This window comes from Kogia breviceps, chromosome 19 (genome assembly GCF_026419965.1).
Source record: "Kogia breviceps isolate mKogBre1 chromosome 19, mKogBre1 haplotype 1, whole genome shotgun sequence".
NCBI classification, from domain to species: Eukaryota; Metazoa; Chordata; class Mammalia; order Artiodactyla; family Physeteridae; genus Kogia; species Kogia breviceps.
Genome location: NC_081328.1, coordinates 52,567,699 through 52,592,434, shown reverse-complemented (window position 1 = coordinate 52,592,434; position 24,736 = coordinate 52,567,699). Strand labels below are relative to the sequence as shown.

The window sequence follows — 24,736 nt, the reverse complement described above, 5'->3', positions numbered from 1 at the left end:
GGTTTCCTGGAACTCAGCTGCACTGGGGCCCCCAGGTGAAAAGGAGGGCATGCAAGGGGCTTCAGGGGCAGAGACGGACCCACCCAGGCTGACGTTCTCTCCTTAGCGACGCGCCCACGTCAGAGGGGAAGGGGTGAGGGAGGAGCTGGACCAGGGGCTGGAGGGGTCACCGGGTCCCACCCAGGGCTGACACACCCCCTCCTCACTTCCCCAGGAAGCTCTGAGGTGCCTGTGACTGTGGAAAGGGTTTCGAATCAGTCACGTCCTGACTCCGCCACTTGGGGACTTTGGAGAAGGTGGCCATGTGGCCTCTGGGGCACATCTCTGCTATAAAATGCGGACACCAGAGTCTACCTACCAGGGCCACGAGGCTGAACGGAGACCACACCCCCCCTGTTAGTTGATTCTCCAGGTCAGATGGTGAAAGGGAGGAGGGGAAGGAGGGCGGCACCTTTCCCGGCTGCAGCCAGCCCCACACGGGTCGGGCACCTCCCTCGGTAAGTAACAACTTGGGGTACTTCTCTGGTGGCGAAGTGCATAGGACTCTGCGCTCCCAGTGCAGGGGGCTCGAGTTCGACCCCTGGTCAGGGAACTAGATCCCACGTGCGTGCCGCAACTAAGTCTGCATGCCACCGGCTAAGGAGGCTGCGTGCCCCAACTAAGAAGCTGGCGAACCGCAACTAAAGGAGCCCTGGAACCACAACTGAGGAGCCTGCCTGCCACAACTAAGGAGCCCACGTGCCGCAACGAAGGAGCCGGCGAGCCGAAACCAAAGAGCCTGCCTGCCGCAACTAAGACCTGGTGCGACCAAATAAATAAATAAATATTAAACAAAAAACTTGGCAAACACCACAGCAGTGACTGTGTCTGCAGCCCAGACCCGTAAGAACAGCACGATGCCCATTTAACAGATGAGGAGGATGAGGCAGTGAGTGGCTGTGTGACTAAGTGCCCGAGGACCCCCAGTGGTAAGTGGCAGTCGGGACACCAAATCCCAGAGCCCCCAAGGGCCTGCCCAGGCTGATGGGCATGTGAGGCACTGTCCTTCCAGAAGCTGGAGAGTAGTGCAGGAGGGGCGGGCCCCAAAGAGACAGAGAGAGAAGCCACCTCAGGCCCCCGAGCGCCGTCGGGGCTCGGGCAGCCCCCAGCACCCTGAATGCGCACCCTCACCCCATCCACCACCCCCACCCCCGCAAAAAAGCAGAGACAGACACCAGGCATGCTGTAAGGCCTTTTATTTTAATGTTTCCTTGCTGCTTTAACATTTTCACGGAAAAAAAAAAATATACAGTTTAGAATCTGGAACTGACCCGCTGTCTAGATGGGTTTCAAGGGCAGCAGCTGGCAGGGGCTACATGGCTGGAAACCAGTGGGCACCCAATTCCAGAACTAAGGTGGTGTCTGAGTCCGGATCTGGCCCAACTCAGGAGGCTAGGGCAGCTACCCCCGCCGCCAGCCCCCGCTGGAGCCCGTGGCAGTTCTGTCCGTCCCCCTCCCTCCACTGGCTACAAGGCGACAGGAGAAGGTGAGTCAGCCTGTTGCCAGGACAGAAAACTCATCATCCGTGAATCCTGGGGGCTCGCACGCAACCTCCACCCAATCCCCTTGGGCGGGGATGGAGGGTTCCAAGGGCGCAGAGTGAAATCTGAATTTCAGAAAGACAACAACTGATTTTTTAGCACGAGTGTATTACAAATGTGGCAGGGGGCGTACTTACACTAAAAAATTATCCTTTGCATGCCTGAAACTCTAATTTAACTCAGCATTCTGGTTTTTGTTTTGTTTTGCTGCTACATCTGGCTACCCTACACCCTCGGGACGGCAGACTCAGAAGTGGGGAAGGGGGCTCTGCTGGCAGAGGCTTGAGAAAGGAAAGGGAAGCAGTCAGCCCGGGGGCTGAAAAACCCAGTCAAAAGAGGTTTGATCGCCCCATAGGAATGACTTTTCTTTTTTAATAATCATTTTCCAGAAACTTTCTACACTGGCTGCCTGTTGTTGTTAATAGCTACGGGGGAGGGGGGCCGAGGACAGACACGCACAGACCTCCACCCCATACAGTTCTAAATAAAGTTTGGAAGCACTTAGTATAAAAAGGCTTTCTAAAAGGATTCGTTTTCCTCCTGGTGGCGGGCCTACAAACACCGTTCCTGGTACCGCTCTAGGAAGATTTAAACACAACAAGAACAAACCAACCCAGAGGAACTGAGCGAGGGCCGCAGCCTGTCCTAGTGTCACATCCTGCAGGGGCCCCTCTTGAAAACTCAGGAGGCCCCGGGGCCTTCCTTCCGTCCTGCGTCCCGTTCTCACCCCGAGGAAGGGGTCGCGTTGAGTGTACACATTCGGTCCGCGTTTCCTCCGAGGGGCTCCCCGCGCACGAGCTGGGGATGGAGGAGGGAGGGGCCGGGACTCGTGACCTGTCGCAGGCGTTTATTCCGGCGGCCACCGCCGGTCACGACACAAACGCCAGGAGTGAAGAGGCAGGTCGAGTGTCCTTAGCCCTGGCGCCCCTGGGCCGCCCCCGGCTGCCCTGTTATCGCTGCACGTGGCAGGGACTCAGGTTGACAGCCGACGTCCACTGGAGGCCACTGGAGAGGAAAGGTGATTCCTGCTGCGAGAACACAGCCCGGTGCTACGAGCTCAGGCAGGGCAGGGTGTGCAAAGAAGTCAGGCACCCGAGCCAGCGCCAAGTCCTCCGTGGGCCCCCAGGCTCGGCCAGCGCCCCTTATCCGTGAGGTCCAGGGTCTGTCTGTGGCCCACAGCCAGGCTCTTGGCTGACCTTGCAGGGCTGGGGGCAGGGAGGAGACAAAGCCAAGAGCCCCTACCTCCGGCCGGCCTCACACTCGGATCTCGTCCTCCTCCTCCTCGTCCATGAAGGAGAACTCGGGGTCCGGCTGCCTCGGGAGAGCGGCCCGGGCCCGGTCCGGCCCCCGGAAGGCGGGGCTGCGCTCCTCCAGGACCCCCGAGGTGCAGCTGGACAGGGAGCTGCTGTCCCGTGTGGTGTGGCTGCCCGCGCTGCGGGCCGAGCCGGGGCTGGGGGCCACCGCTGCCCAGCCCTCCTCGTGCAGTGCGCGGGAGGGCGGCGCGGGCAGGTCTGGGCCCCCCGCGCCCTCCTGCCTTGCCAGGGGAGGGGCTGCCGCCACCGTTGGGGAAGCCTGGGTGGGGCGGTCTGCTGGGTCCTCGTCACCATGGTAACCGACCTCCTCCTCCTCCTCCTCCTCCTCCTCCTCCTCCGGTTCCCACTCCTCCTTGTCCATGATGCTGAGGACGTCGCCCAGCATGGAGGGCCCCAGGTCGATGTGGAAGGACATGATGGACTCGGCGTGCTTCAGCCCAAAGCTGGCCTTGGGTACCACGGGCAGATCCGCCAGGTCCCCGAAGGCCTGCTCGTCGAGGAGGGGGTCTGGGGAGTGGGGGGCGGAGGCCCCATTCCGCCGAGGCACCGCCTCCTCCAGGCCGCCCTCCCCGGCGGCCTTCCTCACGGGGCTGGAGGAGAGGCTCTTGGGCAGCTTGCCGGAGCCCTTCTCGGCGGCCTCCTTCTCGTTCAGCTGAGGCAGGGACATGGCGCTCTTGACGAAGAGGGCCGAGTCCCGCAGGGGGCCCAGCACGCCCCTCTGCTCCCGGTCCCCCCTGCTCACTGACTGCGACCGCTTGCTGCCCCGGAACTTCCGGGACAGGAGGCCGCGTTTGGAGGACGACGAGGAGGAGGAGGAGGCCCGCTCGTCCACGGACTCCATGTCCAGCTCCCCAGCCTTGCTGTTGAGGAAGGAAGTGTCCCCAAAGGCGTCCCCCGCCCGGCCCACGTGCATGGTGTGGCGGAAGTCGCCCAGCGGGGCGCTGATCATCTCGGCCGTGAGGTCCACTCGGGAGCGGCGCTTGGAGTGCACGGAGCTGGACACCAGCTGCTTGAGGATCGGCATCTTGCCGGGGGGGGGGGGGGGACCCTCCAGAGACGGCAGGCGGGTCTGAGGTCAGATGTGAAGTCCGGCGGGCGGAGGGGGCGATAAGGAGGAGATCATAGGGCTGCAAGAAGACAACAGCAGGGCAAGAGTTAACCCAGCTGTCCGCTCAGCACAAAAGCCCATCTGCCCAGGGGTGGCTGTTATTTAAACCTCCGCCCTCCTACCAAAATGAAACGGGGTGAAATGAGCCGGCAAACCATTTCATAACCCTGCCTGTTCCCCCAACCCACGGGCTCTCCGGATAGGCGAGCGCTCTCTGGAGTTCAAGTAGCCACAGGCACGCTCTCCCTGAGGCTTGAGCGAGAGAGCCTTCTTCTAAGGGACAGTGCCTCCCGCACCCCGCAACCAGGACGCCCCTAGAGGCGGAGGTACCCGGGCAACTCCAGGCAGCCGACCCGGGAGAGACGTGACTCCAGGAACAACGAGTCTGGAGACACGCCTCAAGTTAGTTCTTCCTGCTGCCTGACCTCGGCCCCTGCGGGGTCAGTGGACACCTCATTCTGAGTCACGGTCCTTAGAGGAAGGAGAGGACGGCACAGGCCCCGGGGAGGCGCTGCCTGGCACCTCCCTAGACGTGGGCGGCAGCTCACTCTCTAAATCAGAATCGGGTGGAGCCGCGGGGACCCACAGGACCAGCTCCCCAGCCCTCCGGCCCGTGGTGGGTGTCCCGAGGTGAGGATCCTGCCTGGAACGCCTCCACAGTGGAGCCCCGAGCTCTTTGCCAAGGATCCACCCTCCGCCTCTCAGAGACCAAGACTGGGAAACTCCCAGTGTCTTCAATCACTAGGGGTGCAGGGAGGCGGAGACGAAACCCTAGATGGCCGAGGCGCCCTGGGAACGCAGACCCCCAGGTGATTAACCTGAGCCAAAGAGCATCGGCGGGGAGGCCAGGAGAGCCTCTGAAACCTCCTGGCAGGTACCACCCATGCAGCTCCTGGCAAGGGCCAAGCTGAAGTCCAGCACTGAAGCCAGACCAGCCCCCAGTGCTCACCCAGCAGCGCAGGGCTGAGCAGAGTGGGGTGACGTGGGCGCAGAGACTTAACCAAGGCCGGCGGGTGAGGGGCTGGTCCTGGGCTACCAGTCCCGCTAACAGCACAGCTCTCAGCGGCCCGCGCATTCCAGGCCCGTCCTCTCCGTTGCCAAGGGCAACCCAGGATGTCCCACCGGGTTTCTCCCTCACCCCCGATGCTACCACATCCCAGATGGCCCTGCTTCCCCTTCCCCCATCCTTTTGGCTAAATCAAAACCCAACCAGCGGGCTTCCCTGGTGGCGCAGTGGTTGGGAGTCCGCCTGCCGATGCGGGGGACGCGGGCTCGTGCCCCGGTCGGGGAAGATCCCACGTGCCACGGAGCGGCTGGGCCCGTGAGCCGTGGCCACTGGGCCTGCGCTCCACAACGGGAGAGGCCACAACGGTGAGAGGCCCGCGTACCGCAAAAAAAGAAAACAAACAAACAAACAAACCCGACCAGGACTCCCCAAGGCAGACCCCCCAATCCGGCACCCAGCCCCTGCCTCACTTCTCGCTGCTCCCCGACCCCTGCGCTCCGCCCTGGCCCCGAGCTTCCGTCTCCCGGACTCCACGGCTGGACATGCACAGCTCCCTGCTAGAACACCTGTCACCTGGCTCACCCAACGTCTTCCAGGGCTCAGCTGAGCTGTCACCTCTTCCAGGAAAGCTGCTCTAGCCCAGGTGAGGCCTCCCGACCACCGGCTGCCCGACCCCCGGCACTGTGGACGCCTTGCTCCCAGCAGGCAGTGACTCTGTCATTCTACCACTGCCGGCTCGGCTCGCCTGTCATCTTCCCACTGGACTATGAGCTTCCGGAGGGTTCCAAAGGGCCTGTCACCACTGAATCCCGTCCAGCAGTGCATGGCACAGCCGCTCCTCAAACACCTGTTGAAAGGCCAACACCTCCCTCCTACCCCCCAACCTCCACCCCAGACCCTTGGTTGCTCCCTTTCTGCCTTCCTGAGCCCAAGGACAAGGTCACTTCAGCCTACAGCCCGGCTCCAGGGCTCCCAGCCTGAGCTCTCTGTGCCCTCTAACCCCCTCCCCACGCTCTCGTGCCACTGCTGATGCCCAGCCAGATGGCCCCCACCAACCCCAGGCAGTCACAGCGCTTGTCGCTCCAGGGCAGGGGAGGGTGGCGAGAGCCAGGCACCGGGGATCACCTGCCACGCAGGTGAGCCCGGCTGGGCGGAGTCAGGTGAGGACTCCTCTGAAAGGCCTTGAGACGACCCACTACAGTCGGTCAGCTCCCCTCCTTACTCTCCTCCTTCCCCCCAGACCCTCAGGAAAGTTCGCTTCCCCTACCTCTGACCTGGCCCCTCGCTCCTGCCCGTGCCCTGGGATCTACCTTCTAAACAATTAAGACACGCAACAGCTAGACCAGGTTTTGGCAAACGTTTTCCATAAAGGTCCAGATGGCAAAGATTCTCAGCTTCATGACTGATATGGTCTTGGTCCCAGCTGCTCAGCTCCACCTTCGCGGTGGGAGGAAAGCAGCGGGAGACCGTATACAAACAAATGGGCATGGCTGTGTCCCAATAAAACTTGATATATAAAAACAAGTGGTGGGCCAGATTGGGGCCATAGTTTGCTGACGCCTAAACTAGACACGTGAAAAGTACTGGCCTTAGGGTCACATCCCCTCCACATCTGCTCCAGGAGAGAGTCACCATATGTGACCCTCTGGGCCAGCCATGGGCTCTCAGGCCAACGTTGGGGAAAACTCTCTCTGGCTAAACAAGAGAAGAAGAGGCTGGAGTGAGTGGGCCTCAGACACGTTCGGCATAGAAGAAAATCAAACCACGTTTCTAAGGCACTCTTGGTACTGGAGAATCCCTCGGGCTTCTGCTGCCACCAGGGCGGTGAAGCAAGAATCGAAAGGGTCCACATCTTCAACCTGCCTGCAGTTCAGCTCCTGGCTCTGGTCACAGAATCCTGTGCTCTTCAGCTCTTCCGTTTTCCAGATGAGAAAACAAGGTCACCGAAGCAGTGACTTATCCAGATTTATGTGCCTAAGAGCCGGGCTGGGTCGGAAGCCGGTCTCCTGGTCCAGTGCTGTCTCTGCTCCATGCCAGGCCTCTCTCTGGCCTTCGGTGGGTAGCATCTCCGGGTCAGTTACCCTCCCCACGTCCGGCTGGAAGAGTCCAGAGAAAGGAGAAGCCTGGCCGCTGCCTCGAGAAGATTCCTGTATTCGCCTGGAGCAGATTCTGACACCGCTGGCACCTTTAGCCAGAGAATTCTCTGCTGTGGGAGCCGTCCTGCACATTGTTCAGATGTTCTGCTGCATCCCTGGAGTCTACCTACCAGATGCCAGTAGCATCCGTCCCCTGCGTGTGACAACCAAAATGTCTGCAGACATGCCAAGTGTCCCCTGGGGGGCAAAGCTGCCCTGGGTTGAGAAACCCTGCCCTGGAGTGAGCGCGCACATGTGAAAATAAAACACATACGAATCACCAGGTGAACAGAAAAACAAATTTTAAAAAAGAAAAAAAAAAGAGAGGGCAGGAGGGAAGGGAGGGAACATGAAGGATCAGAACTGTGGGATCAGTGACACGAAGCTCCAGAGTTGCGTAAGGGTTTCAAAGTAGCGGCAGGAATCCCCAGAGCCGGGAAGCGTCAGGCGCTGTGGTTTCCCTGATCTTAAGTGCTTATTAAAAAGAAGAGAAAGGGAAACCGCAGGCCCAGCTGCCCAGGAATCGTTAGAGGTGGTGCGGACCCCTGTGGCCACCGTCAGGGACCAGGCATCCTGGCCACCGTGGCTACAGGACAGAAGGGCCCCCACCCTTGGCACGTGCTGGAGGGTAGAGCTGGAGATCAGGATGAGAGGGGCCGGCAGGGAGGAGCCTAGGCCCCTGCACAGCCCCACAGCCCAGGAAGGTAGACCAGGTCTGGCCAGGGCTTAGCTGCCGCCTGTGATCTCGCTCCCTGGGGGTGGGAACGAGGCTTTGCGGCTTGTGAAAAACCAAACCATCTTCAGGATCCAGCATGAAAATGTCCCGAGTCCTGAGAGTCAGGGCCCAGATGGAGTCCCCCCACTGGTCCCCCAGCCCAGCAAGGAGGGGCTGCGGCAGCCCAGGGGCCCTACAGCTAGAGCTCAGGCTGGGCAGGCCAGGCTTCAGGGCTGGCAAGAGCTCACTTACCAGGTTGTTTTAAATCCTTGGTTTTATGGTACCCTCGTGACATTGTCACCCTAAGCTTTGAACAGAGAGCAATTTGGGGGTGAGGAGGCGGAACTCTGAGTACAAGTACAAGCAGGTGCCCTGGGCCAGCCCTGGGGGCAGTTCGGGGGGGCCTGAGCCCCCACCCGGAAAGGGACTGTGCCATAGGGAGCCGTGGCTTCGGGAGGGGGCGTGGCTAAGCCCTGTGACCCAGCTCTGGGGAAGGGGCTAAAACAGCCCGCCCTGGGGGGTACTCCCCGGCCCTGCCACCCCGGAAGCCACATCCCCCTTTCCTGGCAGAGCAAGGGAAAATGGAGCAGCAACTCGCATCTCTCCAGCCCCCGCTGGAATCAGATTCCACTACCCTTGGCCCACGGACCACAGGACACTCCTATAAACCAGGGGCGACGAGCCCTCCCCACAAGGCCAGGCCCCCGGTTGCATTGACACCAAGCACACCCTCAGCTCAGCTCAGCTCAGCTCAGCTCCTGGGACGGGAGAGGACAGCCCTGGCCTGGACCCTCCCTCATTCTCCCTGGTGGGCCGTCCAGAGAGCACTGCCCTCCCACCTCAGCCCAGCAGCTCCCAGACAGACCCGAGCTCTCCCGGGGCAGCCAGGCAGGGCTGCCGCCGTGCAGCTGACCTGAAAACTCACCCTGACACACAGAGCACACATGCCTCAATGCCCACTGCCATGGCCACCGGGCAGCCAGCCCCTCCATCACCACGCCCCCTTCTCACCACCCAGCCCGTCCGATTCCAGCCCCCAGCGACACGGCATTTGACACGATGACTTCGGTCGTGGCTTGGACTGGATACAAGTGGCTTCATTCCCTTATTCATTCATTCATTCATTCATTCACTCACTCACTCACTGACTTACAGCACACCCACCAATTTTCCCATAACTCTTCTGGGCCCTGGAGACAGAGCAGTGAAAATAACGAGGCGGAGAAGCCCAGCCTTCCTGGGCACACTTGTGATGTGAGTGTGGGTGGGCAGGCGACGGGGCTGTAAAATCGCGAATAAAACAGTATCTCGCAGTCCTCAGGGTCAAGGGGGAAACGAGGGAGAGTGAGCATGGGCTGTGCGAGGCCTCCTCTCTGAGAACCGAGTGATGAGAAGCAACCAGGCAGGCCAAGAACATGCCGGCAGCGGGGACAGCATGTGCAAAGGCCCTGAGCGGGGAACAAGTTGCGTTTTAGGAACGGAATGAACACCCCGGGTCCAGGTCACACAGGGCCCTCCCAGGAAGCCCAGGCCGGAGTTTGGATGGCGTTCTAGGTACCAAAGGAAACCTCCCTAAGCAGGAAGCCATCCCACCTGTGTGTTTGGAGGTTCCCATGGCAGTGGCTGGATTGGAGGCACGGAGGAGGGGAAGCAGGAATCCAGGGCAAAGAGGAAGGGGGCCAGGACGAGGGTGTGGTTAAGGAGATGGACAGAGTGGGGGCACATCTGGGGCAGGTTTTGGAGGTGGAGACACCAGGAGCTGAGGGCCCGGATAGGGGAGGAGAGGGAGGGCAGACTCAAAGGGGAGCTGGAGCCCAGGAGTCCTCTGCCAGGGTGCGTCGCACCCCGCAGGCCAGGAACCTTTCCCTCGGGGTGCAACCAATTTCTGCCCCCAGGAAGAACTGGACTTTGCCAAAATGGGGGAAACATTCTGCTACACATCTGTCAGCTGCAACAACAGGCTGCAGGGGATTGTGCAAGAAATGCAGCGCGACACGGGCCACGATACCCTGTAAGAGGTTAGGGGCTCTGGCTTCTGTCGCCAGAGAAAGATCCAGCGCTTTCTGGAATGTTCCCCAGCCTTATCCTGTGAAGATAAGGAGTCCCAGAAAAAGGGGAAGGCGGTTTCATTCCAACAGCTAATGGGCAGAAGGGGGAAAGGATGAGAACGGCGGGCGCTTTGACGCGCCTTGTCACACGGAACAGGAGGGACTTCAGTGGGGGCTGTGTGGTTATCTTTAGCTGACTTCAGTATATTTGGAATCTTTTCATTCCTTCACTAACACTGACACAAGCTCTCTCATATCTGAAAGTGTGCCATTTGCACCAGGATGGTACGAAGCACCGTCTTAAAATAATCTGAGCCTGAATATCCACAATTAAAAAAAAAAAGAGCCCTGGATAGATACGTGAAATATCACTATTATAACTCCTGTACTACTTGTGTATCTGTGTCACATATCGCCTTAAAATACGTGGGTGTGCAGCAACCACACTCAGAGGTGGAGAGGATAAATTCAGAGATTTGCCCTGGGTCATGGATGGGAGGCTTTATTCCCACACCCGGGCTCCAGCCACTAAAACAGCCCCACAGGACCCAAAGTGCAGGGGCCTCCACACGTCAAAATAGGGAGCGTGTAATTTATGCACACATACACATATATCTTTTATAGCTTATATACATGGCTATGGTCAATCCATGCAGCAACGAATATGTTTTAGTTTTCCTTCTTTTAAAGAAAGTCAATATATGACATAGAAGTTCCGGTGTTTTCTTATCACATCTCAGTGGATTTTTTTGCACACCCCTGCGGGTGCCACAATATGGAAACCATAATATCACGTGACTCCCACGGAGGCATCCACGATGCCTTCAACTTCAGAGATTCCTAAGATTGAGATGGAGGACACCCAGAGATTCTCCAGCCCAGTGGCCTTGACCGGGCTACTGGGGTGGAGAAAAGTACTTGCCCAAGGCCAAGGCGCTGGTGAGGGGCCCAGATGGCACCAGCGCCCAGGTCCCCTGTCTCCCAAACTCTAGAGGTCCTTTGCAGATACCATGGGGGTTGACTCACTGCCAGGCACCGGGCTAGACCTTCTTGTGTCTGTTACCATCTTGGTGGCATTGAGCTTGGAAAGGGGAGGGGAAGGACTTCCCTTCCACCCAACAGCAGGTACTAGGTGCCACCAGGCAGGAAGAGTGGTACAAAACCAGGGACCAGGTCTTCCCTGGTGGCGCAGTGGTTAAGAAGCCGCCTGCCAATGCAGGGGACACGGGTTCGAGCCCTGGTCCGGGAAGATCCCACATGCCGCGGAGCAGCTAAGCCTGTGCACCACAACTACTGAGCCTGCGCTCTAGAGCCCACGAGCCACAACTACTGAGACCGTGTGCTGCAAATACTGAAGCCTGCACACCTAGAGCCTGTGCCTGGCAACAAGAGAAGCCACCACAGTGAGAAACCCGTGCACCACAACGAGGAGTAGCCCCTTCTCGCCACAACTAGAGAAAGCCCGCGTGCAGCAACGAAGACCCAATGCAGCCAAAAAAAGAAATAATAATAATAAATTAATTTGAAAAGAAAAGAAAAGAAAAAACAAGGATCAAATGCTGCTCAGAGACAATGGTCCCAGGACAGGGTGGTCTTGGGACATCGGCAATCACGGCAGGTTCTTTGAATAGACTTTCAGTCAAGAATGATTCAGGGGCTTCCCTGGTGGCGCAGTGGTTGAGAGTCCGCCTGCCGATGCAGGGGACGCGGGTTCGTGCCCCGGTCCGGGAAGATCCCACGTGCCGCGGAGCGGCTGGGCCCGTGAGCCGTGGCCGCTGCGCCTGCGCGTCCGGAGCCTGTGCTCCGCAACGGGAGAGGCCGCAGCAGTGAGAGGCCCGCGTACCGCAAAAAAAAAAAAAAAGATTCAGTAGTGCCCGCGATGGGAAACCTACCCTATGGAACTATTTCAAAGCAGAAAAAAGTCCCTCACACAGTCACTGAAGCCTTACTCATAATAGCAAGAGATTGCAAACAACCTAACACCCAACAAGAAGAAAATGGTTGAGAAAACCAAGAGCCATTAACTCAACAGATTATCCTGCAGGCATGAAAAGCAGGATCAATGAAGACCCCGCAGGACGTGGAAAACTGTTTACCAAATGACATCAAGTGGAAGGAAAGAGGCAGAATTTAGGCTTGTTTACACACAGTGATCACAAACTCACACACATACACATTCACGAATAAAGGCAAAAGGGCAGGCCGAGAAATTCAGGGGTGATGTCAGGCTTGAGAGGAAAACAGGCTTTTTTCTTTTTAAGTTTCCTTTAATGTGGTAGTGCTGTTTGGATAATAGTAACAGTAAAAATCCCAAAGCATCAAAGCCTTAAGGAAAAACATCTTAATTTCCAAACCAGCTTTACACTCTCAAGTTCTCAGGGTCCAGCAGCTGCAGCCCATACAAGGCGCCAGGTAGGGGCCCGGCGGGGAAGCGCGGGGCTCAGACCACACATTCTCATATCGAAAAATCTCCCCTCGAGGTCTGTTCTCTATCTCTCCCATCCCCCTAAATCTGCATCTACCCCAGATGGACAAGTTTATCACATCCTCGTTTTATTTTTAAGTTGTTTGGGAGGAGAAAGTAGGCAATCTATTATAAAACCTGGTGGCAGGGGAAATAGGGAGCTTAGGACCCCCCCCCCAAAAGAACCAGCTTCCCAACAGCTGCTTGAGCCTCCGCAACTGAGCAGATGAAAGATAACCATCCCCACACCCCCACCCCGGAGACTGGCCAATTTCCAGCGACACTGAAGCCCTAAGCTGGAGGCCAGCCTCCCTCCCACATGGCCATCCCCCAGTGGAACCCTGGGCAGGTGAAGGTTCGGTCTCTGCTGCTTCCGCCGCCCCAGCTCAGCTCTCCTGATGGCTACCAAAGAGCAGAGGACACGAGAAGGGGCGGGGCCACCCGAGGACACCCCCACGCGCCAGCCACTGGCTGACCACCAGTAATGCAGAAATGGCAGTGCGGTCAGCAGTTCTCATTTATTGGGTGCCCGCTGCATGCCAGGCTTTGTGCGGCGACCTCGTTAAATTTGTGCCTCTGACCCTGCAAGGAGGGTGTCACGACTGCCTCCATCGTGAAGAGAAACTGAGGCTCGGACGGAGCGAACACCCTCGCTCACTCTCCCAGCTACTAAACGGTGGCGTGAGCCCGTTTCTGGCAGACCTCGGAGCACAAGCTTTTCTGTATGAGGTGACGCTCTCTGGCTTATTCAGAAGCCCGCAGCTGAGAACACGGCACGTGGACGGAGGGCTGGGCGTAGGGTGGGATTAGGGAGGCTGTTCATCTAAGACAAGACCTTGGGACCAAGACTCACTTGACTGACTCCCCCATCGGAGACCTGCTCCCAGGGGCGCTTCGGACGGGCTCCTCCTCGCACAAGATCTATCCCAGCTTCCTGCTCTGAGGACCCTGCCAGTGTTCTGACCCCTCGGGAGGTGAGAGGTGCAGAGGGCCACCGTGAAGCAGAAGCCAGGGCTCGCCCAGCAAAGCTAGGAGAGTGGGCCCAGCACAGAGCCCCAGCTCAAGGGTTTCTCATGCCTGTCCTGCTCCAGTCTCCATCTGGTGTTTCTGGACGGTTCCAGCTGCCAAAAAGGAAGGCCGGAACCTTGACCTCACCCCTCTCCTGAAACCTCCCAGGCTGGGTGCCCGGTGCTCGCTCCACCCTCCCTGCCTGCCAGCCAATCTAGACCTTGGGCTCATTGGCCCAGGGGTGCCACCCTGCAGCCACACTCGGGCAGATCCCGGGGAAGGGAAAGTGAACAAAGCCCCGATCTCACTACGTGCTTTCCACAGCAGCAAGTGGCCAGTGTCCACCGTCCAGCCATCCTCGTTGGGGGGCAGGAGAGGGGTACTGCCGGGGAGGGGGGTGAACTCACTCCAGGTAATCAGGACACTGGGCTCTTGTCAGAGCGGGGCTCACAGGGTGAACTACAGAACTTAATGAGGCCCACTCTCTGCTGCTCTCTAGGGGTTATTAAATAATGTACGCCTGCACTGTCCAATAGGGCAGCCCCCAGCCCCAGGTGGCCATGGGGCACTTGAAATGTGCCCCCAAAATGGAGGACTTGAAATGTCCAAGTCGACATGTGCTAAAGGGTAAAATATACACTGGACTACAGAGGCTTAGACTTTAAAAAGAGAATGCAAAAGAGCTCATTTGTAAATACTGATCACATGTTAAAACGATAATGTTTGCAATATACTGGGCTAAAGAAAGTGTTCATTTCACCTATCTCTTTTTACTTTCTAAAATGTATCTATTCAAACTGTAAATTATATAAGGGACTTGTGTGCTACTTCTCTGGGATGGTGCTGATTTAGACATGTTCCCTCTTTTTTAATACAAGCAGCACTTTCCATTGTAGAGGGATGAATAAAGCCAACCATTGTTCATGTTTGAGTGAAAATAGTTACATGTTCATAAATAATGCTACACTATTTTAGATTAAGTCCTAATAGCCTCAGTTTTACATCCAGCAGACCACTGATGAATGCCAGGTTGTTTCAGTTTTGTTCAAACGCTATAACAAATAGCCTCCCAGCTAAGTCTGTCCAAGTCCTTATTTCCAGAGGACACCTACTTGTAAGTGAGTAAAATTATTTGTGTTTCTCCTTCTTAACTTGTTCTCCAGAAGGTTTTACCAAGTTGCAGTCTCACCAACACAGGATGATGGTGTCCAAAAACAGACGTTACTGTGTCCTCAGCTGAATTGAAAACAACAAAACCACAATCAGCACCACGCTCAAACTTATAATTTTCATTTCTTCTATTACTAAAGAGGGTGAGCATTTAAAAATATATCATCTCCCCTGTGAATTGCTTGTTGACGGCTTCTGCACATTTTTTGGGCGGGGGCAATGGGGCTTCACCTTTTCCAATGGATTTGTATGACTTTAAATATGAAGGCTCTTAAAAATGTTGACTGGGGCTTCCCTGGTGGCGCAGTGGTTGAGAGTCCGCGGCAGGGGACGCGGGTTCGTGCCCCGGTCCGGGAAGATCCCACATGCCGCGGAGCGGCTGGGCCCGTGAGCCGTGGCCGCTGAGCCTGCGCTCCGCAACGGGAGAGGCCGTAACCTCCGTACAGAAAAAAAAAAAAAAAAAAAAAAAAAAAAGTTGACTATATTTTGCAAATATTTCTGCAAATGTATCATATGCCCATTTTCCATGTGATGATTTTGTTGTTTTCTTTTCCATAGAGTGCTTATTAATATTTAACACGGTCAAATCTGTTTTACAATTTCTGGCTTTAGTACTATGAAGCAAAGACCTTCCCCACTCCCAAGTTTTATGAAAATATTCACTTCTAAAACTACTAGGTAAGGTGATAATGAAAAACTAATCATGGAGAAAAAATACTAAAAGGAAATACAAAGATGTCTGTGGCTTATCTATTTTAAATGACCCACAATTTTATAAGAAATTGAAATATAACAGTAAAGTTAGTTCCTGGTTCTGTATAAAACTGCTATAAAATATGAGTAAAGAATCAAATGCTACCTTCATCAGATATATATAGATACTTCCCACGGTTTCTCCAGACTCCCTTTTCTACTTATTGATCTCTGTTTATTCCTAAACCAGGTCTATACTGTCAACTCTGTAAAATATGTTTTGAGTATCTAGTAGAATAATATCCCTACACTAACTTTTCTCTGAAAATTTCTTGTCTTTTCTAATGCAGTTAGTCTTCCAGATGGACTTCAGAAACATTTTATTAAGTTCCAAAAGAAATCCTGATGGAATTCCATTGGCATTGAAAGCAAATAATAAATTAATCTGGGAAGAAGTCACTTTATCACAACATCATGCCTTCATATCCATTTATTCAAGTCTTTTAGACATTCTCCATTAAATTTTGTGGGTTTTCTTCCTACAAGCCTTACACACGTCTTGTCAAGTTTATTCTGAGTTATTTTATGGCCTCTCGTTGTGAAAGCGTTTTGTACCCTGCCCCTTTTATGTAGCTATGTCTACTGGTTGTAGCTGGTATATGGGAAAGCTACAATTTTAAAATTTATATCTCGTGCTTCCCTGGTGGTGCAGTGGTTAAGAATCCGCCTGCCAATGCAGAGGACACGGGTTCGAGCCCTGGTCTGGGAAGATCCCACATGCCGTGGAGCAACTAAGCCTGTGCGCCACAACTACTGAGCCCTCGTGCCACAACTACTGAAGCCCACGTGCCCAGAGCCTGTGCTCCATAACAAGAGAAGCCACCACAGTGAGAAGCCCGCGCACCGCAAGAAAGTGTAGCCCCTGCTCACCGCAACTAGAGAAAAGCCTGTGTGGAGCAACGAAGACCCAATGCAGCCATAAATAAATAAATGTATAAGGAAAAAATAAACTTTATCTCTCTTTAATGGCCGCCCTACTAAGCTTGTGCTGTCTTACACACCCTAATCAACCGTATAATTAAATCTTTCGGGCTTTGCAAGTAGACCAGCCCATCACCTGCAACTAATAATAATTCTGCCTCTCCCATTCCTCATTCTTATCTCGTTAAATTTGCTACACTTGCCAACACAATGTTGCGTACTACTACTGACGATGAAGATCTCTGCTCCTGGCATTTACAGTGCTGTTCAAAACCTAAGACATCCAGCACAGCAGTCAGTAATCACATCACGCTGCTGAATGCTTGGAATATTTCTAGTGCCACCAAGGAACTGAATTTTTTTTTTTTTTTTTTTTTTTTTTTTTGCGGTTTGCGGGCCTCTCCCGTTGCGGAGCGCAGGCTCCGGACGCACAGGCTCAGCGGCCATGGCTCACGGGCCCAGCCGCTCCGCCGCATGTGGGATCTTCCTGGACCGGGGCACAAACCCGTGTCCCCTGCATCGCCACCAGGGAAGCCCAGGAACTGAATTTTTAAATTTTCTTTCATTTTAATTATTTTAAATGAAAATGTAATGCTTGATTCAGTTACTGGAAAACTGAAGTATGTTTAAAACACCTTGAGTGTGTGACTCTACCTTTTTAGCTGTACATTTTAGGAAATCCAAATTCTGGTTATTTATAAAATTTAGCCTCCAAATTGAGATGTACTATAGTTGTAAAATATACACTGGATTTTTGAAGGCCTTGTATGAAAAAATAATGTAAAATGTCTCATTAATTTTTTATGATTACAGGGTGAAATGACAGTATTTTTTGATACACTGGCTTAAATAAAGCATATTAAAATTGATTTAACCTGTCTGTGGTTTTTAAAAATGTGGTTACTAGAAAACGTAAAAGTTCTTTATGTGCCTGGCTTTGTATTCCTATCGACAGTGCTGCTGTTCTAGGGGTATTTCTGTTAATCATGACACTCACCACTGGATTCATGCAGATATTCTCAACCATGTCAGAGAAGTTACAGTTCTTACAGTGTTAGGAAAATGATACTAGTCACTTAGACAAGGCTGAGTTGTGGGAAAACACAGTGTAGCTTGGATAATTAATTTACCCTTTGATTGCTGGAACATATAATGTCCAGTCTAACTTAAAGAGTGGGAAATGGTATCTTAGATCCTACCCATGGAGCTCAGGTGGATATGCCCTCCCTGGACCATGGGTCGCAGAGGAAGTATGAGAAAGGGAATGCACCTCACTGAGCCTTTACTCTGTGCCAAGCTGGCTGCTTCATTCTGATTAAACCGCCTTCTGGGGGGCCAGCAGTAACTCTGTCCTAGGCACTGAAAGACTCGATCACGTGTACCCTTCCCAACAATCCCCTGGCGTTATCATCACCACCCCCATCCTGCAGACAAGAAAACTAAGGCTTAGAGTTAAACGTTTCACCCGGGTCACACAGCTGCTGAGGACTGAGCTGTTGAAGTCTGCCTGATTCTGAACCCTGGGCTTTTCCCACTTTACCGAAAGGTGTATCAGGGGAGGGTCCATAAGCATCACCGGGGCGCCGGACTCTAAGATCTGATGCAAGTTATGGATGCATGAACATCCAGGGGGCAAACACTTTTGCATAGCATTTGGGTTAAAATATCCTGAGTCTGGGCTCTGCCACATTCCAGGGAAAGTACAGATAAATGCTGGGAAATATAGACCACGCCCCCCCCCCCCCCCCCGTAAGTCCATCCTGTTGGGAACCCCTGCGCGTCCTGGGCTGGGAATAGGCCATTCTCTCCACTCTGCTCCTCCACCTCTGTCCTTGCGTCCAGCTCCCTCTCCAACCCAGAACCCTGTGCTTCTGGGCCAGAGGAAGGAGAGCAGCAGGAGGGATGGCAGTGAAGGCTCTGGATGGGGAGGGAGAAAGCCCCCTCGCTACTCAGGAGCTACAACGGCTCCGGAGGGAAAGGAGTGAGCCGTGACCTGAGGGTGACAGGAAGTGACAGCCCTGGAGCCAAGACTCAAGCAGCCAGTGTCAAGGGCATTCAGCAACTTTGCTTGTTTACAGACTCTTCCTGGAGGGAGGGAGGGAGGGAGGGAGGGAGGGAGGGAGGGAGGGAGTGTGTGTGTGTGTGTGTGTGTGTGTGTGTGTGTGTGTGTGTGTCTCTCTCTCTCTCTCTCTCTCTCTCTCTCTCTCTCTCTCTCTCTCTCTCTCTCTCTCTCTCTCTCCCCCTGGCCAGAAACCAGGGAAGGGGTGCCTGGTGGGCGCCCCACTGCTCCCCGCTCCTGCCTGGTGCCTCAGAAGGCAGGGCTTAAAAATCAGACCAGCCCGACCTTGTGTGCCTTCACTTCGCTTCTTTGGGGAGCGCAGTGCTAAGCTGAGGAGCAGGTCCCCAGAGGGAGCCAGGTGCATCTCTGGTCCTGCTCTGGAGCAGGCTGGTGAATTTCCACCTGACCCTGCTGGATGGACCGTGCAAGCCTGGGGGACCCTGGAGCCAGACTCCCTGATGTCGAGCTGCCGGCTGGGCCACCCTGGGCAAGTTATCTGTGCCTTGGTTTCCTCATTAGTTTTCAAAGCCACTGATAACACCGTGTACTTCCTAGAACTATTGGGAGGACTAAATAAGCTACCACAGGTAAAGCCCTTCCACACGGATGCATAAGGGATGAGCACGCTTAACGTGTTTGCTGCAAAAATGATGCTATAACGTGTTCCTTCTCAGAAGGTGCCCTATGTCTATACCTTGAAAGGTGGGAGAATTCCTGCAACCCCAGTGACACTCTGGCCACAGTCACCCCCCTAGTTCAAAGAGGACACATACCTTCCGTGTCACCTGAGGACACCTAATCCAAAAGGCTCCCAGGCTGACCCCTTTCAAAGTCCCTGGGGGCCCCGAGATGAACCGTTGCGGGGCGCGGCGGTGGGTGTCCTCTGGGCATCCGAAGCCCAGCTACAGATTGTAGTCTAGACCAGCAGTGGGGTCGAGCAGCCCTGAGACTTGGTCTCTTTCCCTATCTGCCTTCCCTTCTCTCTTCTTTAACCTTTTAAAGATGCGGGAGGAGGAGCCTGGCTTTTCTTGGACAGGACTTCAGCTCTTTCCGATTTCAGCTCAATACGGTGGATGAGGTGGAGGTGGAAAAAGAGAAAGCCCTCCCATTCTTCCCTAGGATGTAGGTTAGCAAACTTAGGAATTTGGGGGACCAGCTACCAGCAACAAATAATGCACAAAATCTCGAGACGATCAACCCCCAATAAAATAGAGCCTGGTCCTTTGGACCTAACCCGATTCTCATTAGAGGCGTCCACAAATGGTGCTGCCAGCCCTACGCTCCTTCTGTGCTCCCTTTGGCTCTCTCCTCTCACCACTTGATTGAGCCTTAAACCCCAAGGGTGGGGCGAACACAGGGGCTCCTTCTGATGCCTCAGGGCCAAGGGCAACATTCTGAGGAACAGAGAAGGACTGCGGGCAGTGGGAACCTGAGTGTGGAGAGGAAGGAAGGGCAGGGAACAGACACCGGAACCCAGAGCCCGGCTTCACTGTCCCACTGGGGAGATCCGAAGCTGGGCTCTGCAGACCGAGCTCAGTTACCCCAAGAACTGCCTGGATGCAGGTATAAGAACCCAGAGACTCTCCCGGGGAGGCTAGAGGCTGCCCTGGCTGACACCATCTGTCGCCCCTGATGGCCAGGGCAGAAGACGGTGGTCTCAGCAGCCCTGGCTGAGCAAGAGATGCTGTCCCTGAATACAGCCCCAGGCATCTTCCTTGCCCTGGCACTGTGGCTTTTGAGATGCCCTCAGCCCCCGGGATGAAGGAATGAGGGGGAAATGCCATCAGTTTCTTACAGTCTGGGTAACCCCAAACTGTGCTCCCCTGACCTAAAAGGGAGACCCTTTTGCAGTTTGGGAGGCTGAGTAAAGGCCACCAGTGCCCCTGTTGCTGGCAAGGGAGGGCTCTGGATCGGTGCTGCCACCCTGGCCTGGAGTCCTGAGCTGCAAGCTGGCAGTGCCTGGAGGAGACTCTGATGTACATCACTGGAAGGAAGCCCAAGGCTCCTTGTATTTTAAGCTAGAGCTTCAGCGACACAGTGAGTGGGAATATTGGATGCTCATGGCTCAACTTCCTTCACAACACCCTGCAGGCCAAGAAAGAGCCAGGTCCAGGGCTTCCCTGGGGGCGCAGTGGTCGAGAGTCCGCCTGCCGATGCAGGGGACGCGGGTTCGTGCCCCGGTCTGGGAGGATCCCACGTGCCGCGGAGCGGCTGGGCCCGTGAGCCGTGGCCGCCGAGCCTGCGCGTCCGGAGCCTGCGCTCCGCGACGGGAGAGGCCACAACAGTGAGAGGCCCCAGTGAGAGGCCCGAGTACAGCAAAAAAAAAAAAAAAAAAAAAAAGAAAGAGCCAGGTCCAGTCATGCGCACGAGTCCCTCCCAGCACAATCCCGCACTCCAGTTCCCTGTCCAGAGCAGGCTGGCAGGGGCCCAGCCCTCCGGAGCACCCCCGAGGTTCTGGCCCTCAGGACACTCTGCCATAAGGGTCCAGGGCTCGGTTCCTTTTCCCAAGGTTGAGGAAAAGCCTCCATAGGTCAGAAGACCGAGGCCTGGGTCGGCTCTCTCAGCTTCCAGGGCCAGATTGCTCAACCCCTCTCCCTCCACCCCCAAGCCTTATCTCTGGCATCAACCCAGATCCTGTTCCTCCAAGGGACAGACTCCTCCTTCCTCCCACAGGGACAAGATCCTCTGAGCCTGTGGAAGCTCCAGCCACAGGAGGCTGGAGTCACAGTCCGACAGCGAGTCCGGCTGTTCCGGCCTCTGAGCCGTGTCCACCCCCACCTTCCAAATCAGAGGAGAGGGGGCAGGGAAGAGGGCGACAGAGGGGTGGCCAGCTGCACACATCTTGCCTGCCACACCTGGGCACAGCCTGTCCTGGCAGCAGAAATCAACCAACCACTCCAAAGGTGGAGGCGGTTAGGATCCCTGAACCAGAGCCAACCCGAGGCCCTGCTGGGAAAGTTCCTGACGTGCAAAGAAGGGTCTGCGAGCCCTCTCCCAGGTCAACATCTGCCCATCCCCACCTCCCCACTTTGTAGACTAGACTCTCACGTGCTGGGGGCTCCCTGGTCTCCAGTCCTGGAGGGGACGGGTTCCGAGACGCAGCAGGGCAGAAGTAGGTTGGGTGTGTCCGTACATCAGACTGGAGGGGGGATCGGTGAGTGGGCGGAGGTCAGAGAAATGGGAGGGAAATGGAAGAGGGGGGCCAAAAAAGAGAAAGGTGGGGATCCCAGAAAAGTGGAAGGAATGCTCAAAGTCCAGGCCTGAGCTACGGAGTGTCACGCGAGCTACGGGTCATCAGTGAGCAGGGACCCCAGGAACTCAGGGAGATGGCAGAGGGGCTGAGACCCCAAACCACTGGCTTATTTTCAGTCCCTGCAGGGGTCACCGGGATCCTTGGGAAGACCAGGAGAATCCGCTTGGGTATCTCCCAAGGCTCACTGAACCCCCTGTTTGTAGGAAGGAGCAGCTGTCCCCAAGGACTGGAGGGGCAGAGTCCAAGTTCGGAGGAGATAAACCACACTAATCGGTCAGTCACATGGCAGCTCACACAGGGCAGCTGATGTAAGCTGGAACCCACAGGCACCCCCAGACTCACACAGGGTCCTAGCTTCCCCCCAGGGATGGAGCCTCACAAGTCACGGGTGGGTGCCCCATTACTGCTTTGGGAGCCCTGGGGCCACCTAGAGGCTTGGCTGAGTCCAGCCCCGGTCCAGCAAACTCCCCATTCCTGGGGGAAATCCACAGCTGGGCTTTTCCCCTTCCTTTGTGCCCTGTTCTTTGTTCTCTTAAAATTCAGTCCATCCTGCCGGTGGTCCCCTCCTCCACCCCAGCCTCAGAAAGGGGGCCGAGTGGGTGGGGAGTTATTAGAAACCCAGACTGTGCAAAGAAGTTGTATTGCTGGAGGCCCTCCTGTAACCGGGCCCCTCATTGTTTACGCGGGCTGGATGGGGAGAGCTTGCTCTGGTCTAGATGGCCTCTGGGGGTAAGGATGAGGGAGACTCCTGCCCACGCCCCCAGCACCCAAACACCCTAAAGAGGAGCAGTGGTCTTCACACAGCTCAGGGACCCTTGCCCCGTTCAACTGCTCAGATAGAGAGCAAAGAATAGGCATTGTGGACGCAGCCCAGGGACGTGGGAGCCTGTCAGATTGCATGGGGCTGCAAGAAGAAAAGAAAAAGCATTGTATTTCCCCTCCATTCTCCCGGGGAGAAAAAGAAAACTTCCAAAGCGCAGGCTGCGGCGTCTCATCGGGAAACAAGGAATCTGGTTTGAGTTAGCAGAGAGCACCCCTCCCCCAGTCTGTCTCTCTCTCTCTCTCCCTCTCTCTCTCTCTCTCTCACACACACACACACACACACACACACACACGCACGCACGCACGCACGCACGCACGCTCACACGCCCCGGCTCGGGCTCTGGCCTCCCCCAGGAAGCCCGCCTAGCCTCGGCCCTCCAGCCCTCGCTCCGGATTCCCGCTCAGCACTCACCGGAGGTGGCCCGGCCGCAGAGTGGCTCACCGGGACGCAGCCCGGGCAGGGGGGCAGTTCTGTGCCCCCGATGGGGGGCGCTCCAGGGAGGGGGCGGAGCTAGAGATGGCCGATCCCAGTTCCCCCGCCCCAAGCGGGCGATTAAATCATTAACCGACAGCTCCCGGCTCGTGGCCAGGCCGGGAGCGCTCCGCCGGGTCCCGCGCGTAGCCCCCTCCCGGGCTCGGAAGCGGCCCCACCTCGCCGGTCGGCGCCTCGGCCTCCCCCCGCCTCGGCCTCCGGGTCTCCCGAGGAGGCGGGCGCGCGGGGTGGGGGCCGTGCGGGCAGGGAGGGCGGGGTGGGGAGAGAGCATTTGTTCCCTCGGCCGTTCCCTTTCCAGGCAGCTCTTCGCCCCTCTTCTCCCCGGCCCGGTGACATTGGGCGGCGTGTACTGCAGCGCGCGTACGAGAGCTAGTGTACACGCCTCCGCCACTACGGGCGAATAATCCGGTTCTAATTCATGGAGTACTCTGTGCACTCACGCCCCCCTCGGGGAGACCGCGGGCCGCGCGCCGCCGAGGGCTGTGCTCCTGGCCCCCAGCGACACACACCCGGGCAAAGGGGTGGCACGTTAAAAGCCGGGTCCCCCGTCCCACCGCACCCTCATCCCCACCCCCAGCAGCGCCCGGAGCGGCACCGGCGAATCCCAGTCTGGGGAGAGGAAGTCGGTTGGGAGCGGGATTTCGCCGGACTCTCTGCCACCCCGTCCCCCCAAGCCCCGCTCTGCGCGGACACAGGGTGCGTGGCCCCGATCCCAGACACCCGGGCCGCCCCGCACGCTCCCGGGCCCCAGCCCTGCCACACGGGGCGGGCGCAGAAGTGGGGAGCTCTGCCCCGCTCCCCTCCCCACCGCCCCTATCGCGGTTTGTTCAATCCCCTCTGCTCCCTAGGGGGGCTCGAGGTCCCCCAACCGAGCCCACCCAGGCCCCGCAGGGCGCAGGTGGCTGTCACGGCCAGAAGCGGGTGCCCGTCGCCTACCTGGGTCCGCAGAGACGCGAGCGCCGGGCCGGCGCGGCTGCGCTCTCCCCTCCGTGGGCTCCGCGAGGCGCCGGGGCTGGCGACCCATGTCCGCGCGGCGTCGGTTTCCCTCTGGCTCTCGGGCTTTCGGGGCTGGGAGCCTCTCGGACACTCCCCTTCCAGGCTCCGCCCGCGCCCTCCCTCCCGCGCCCCTCCGCGCTGATGTCACCGCGCCGCCACAGCCAATGGCGGTTGGGAACCTCAGCCGGGCCGCTCGGCCTCCGCGGTTCAAATCAGAAAGCCCGAGACCCCGGGAGCTTCGTGGGGGGCGGTTCGGGCCGGGAGGCCGGCCTGGACCCGGGCCGGTGGGGCCCCGGGGCGTCTCCGCCTGGCAGCGCTCCGGCCCTGATCCCCCCCCACTCCCAACCCGGGGCCACAGGGTCAGGGGCGCGACTCCCCCCGAGGGCCTAGCACGAGACCCTCCTAAAGCTCTTCTCCCTTCCGAGCAGTGACAACAACAGCCCCCGCCCCGGGGCGTTTCTGCTCCCTCCCTCCCCGACCCAGGACGAGGGAGATGGAAGCCCCCAGGGTCCGCGCCGCCTGGGTCGTGGATTCCATCCCAGGCTCTTACTGGAAACGTGATGGGGGAGGAGTCGGGCCCCGAGGCCAGGCCCGGAGGGGGTGTAAGAAAGGTTTGGGCCTGGTGACCTGTCTAATTCTCCTGCTTTTCCATGTCTGTGTCCCTTGCCTCCTGAGTAGCCTCCCAAACTGAGTTCTGCTCCAAGTGAACCTCAGGGGCGAGGCACTCCCGAGACCCGCGGCCTGAATCCTATGAGAATCTTTTTAGAGGAATAACTTCCATTGGTAAATGATCGTTACTAATAAAGTGGCCCAGGAGAGCACACAGCACAAAGTGAAAGCTCCCTAGCTGTTAGCAGCTCTCTCGCCTGGGTTTTTATTTTAAGAGAAGGGG

At 56.7% G+C, this 24,736-nt stretch overlaps 1 protein-coding gene across 1 annotated transcript; it reads right to left on the bottom strand.

Moving 5' to 3' along the window:
• Positions 1-1,218: 1,218 nt before the first annotated feature.
• Positions 1,219-23,961, bottom strand: CDC42EP4 (CDC42 effector protein 4). Its single transcript, XM_059049023.2, has 2 exons — positions 23,785-23,961; positions 1,219-4,020 (listed from the first exon to the last, which is right to left on the bottom strand). The coding sequence occupies exon 2, from the start codon at positions 3,915-3,917 to the stop codon at positions 2,835-2,837; it is 1,083 nt and encodes a 360-aa protein (XP_058905006.1). The 5' UTR covers positions 3,918-4,020; positions 23,785-23,961; the 3' UTR covers positions 1,219-2,834.
• Positions 23,962-24,736: the final 775 nt, after the last annotated feature.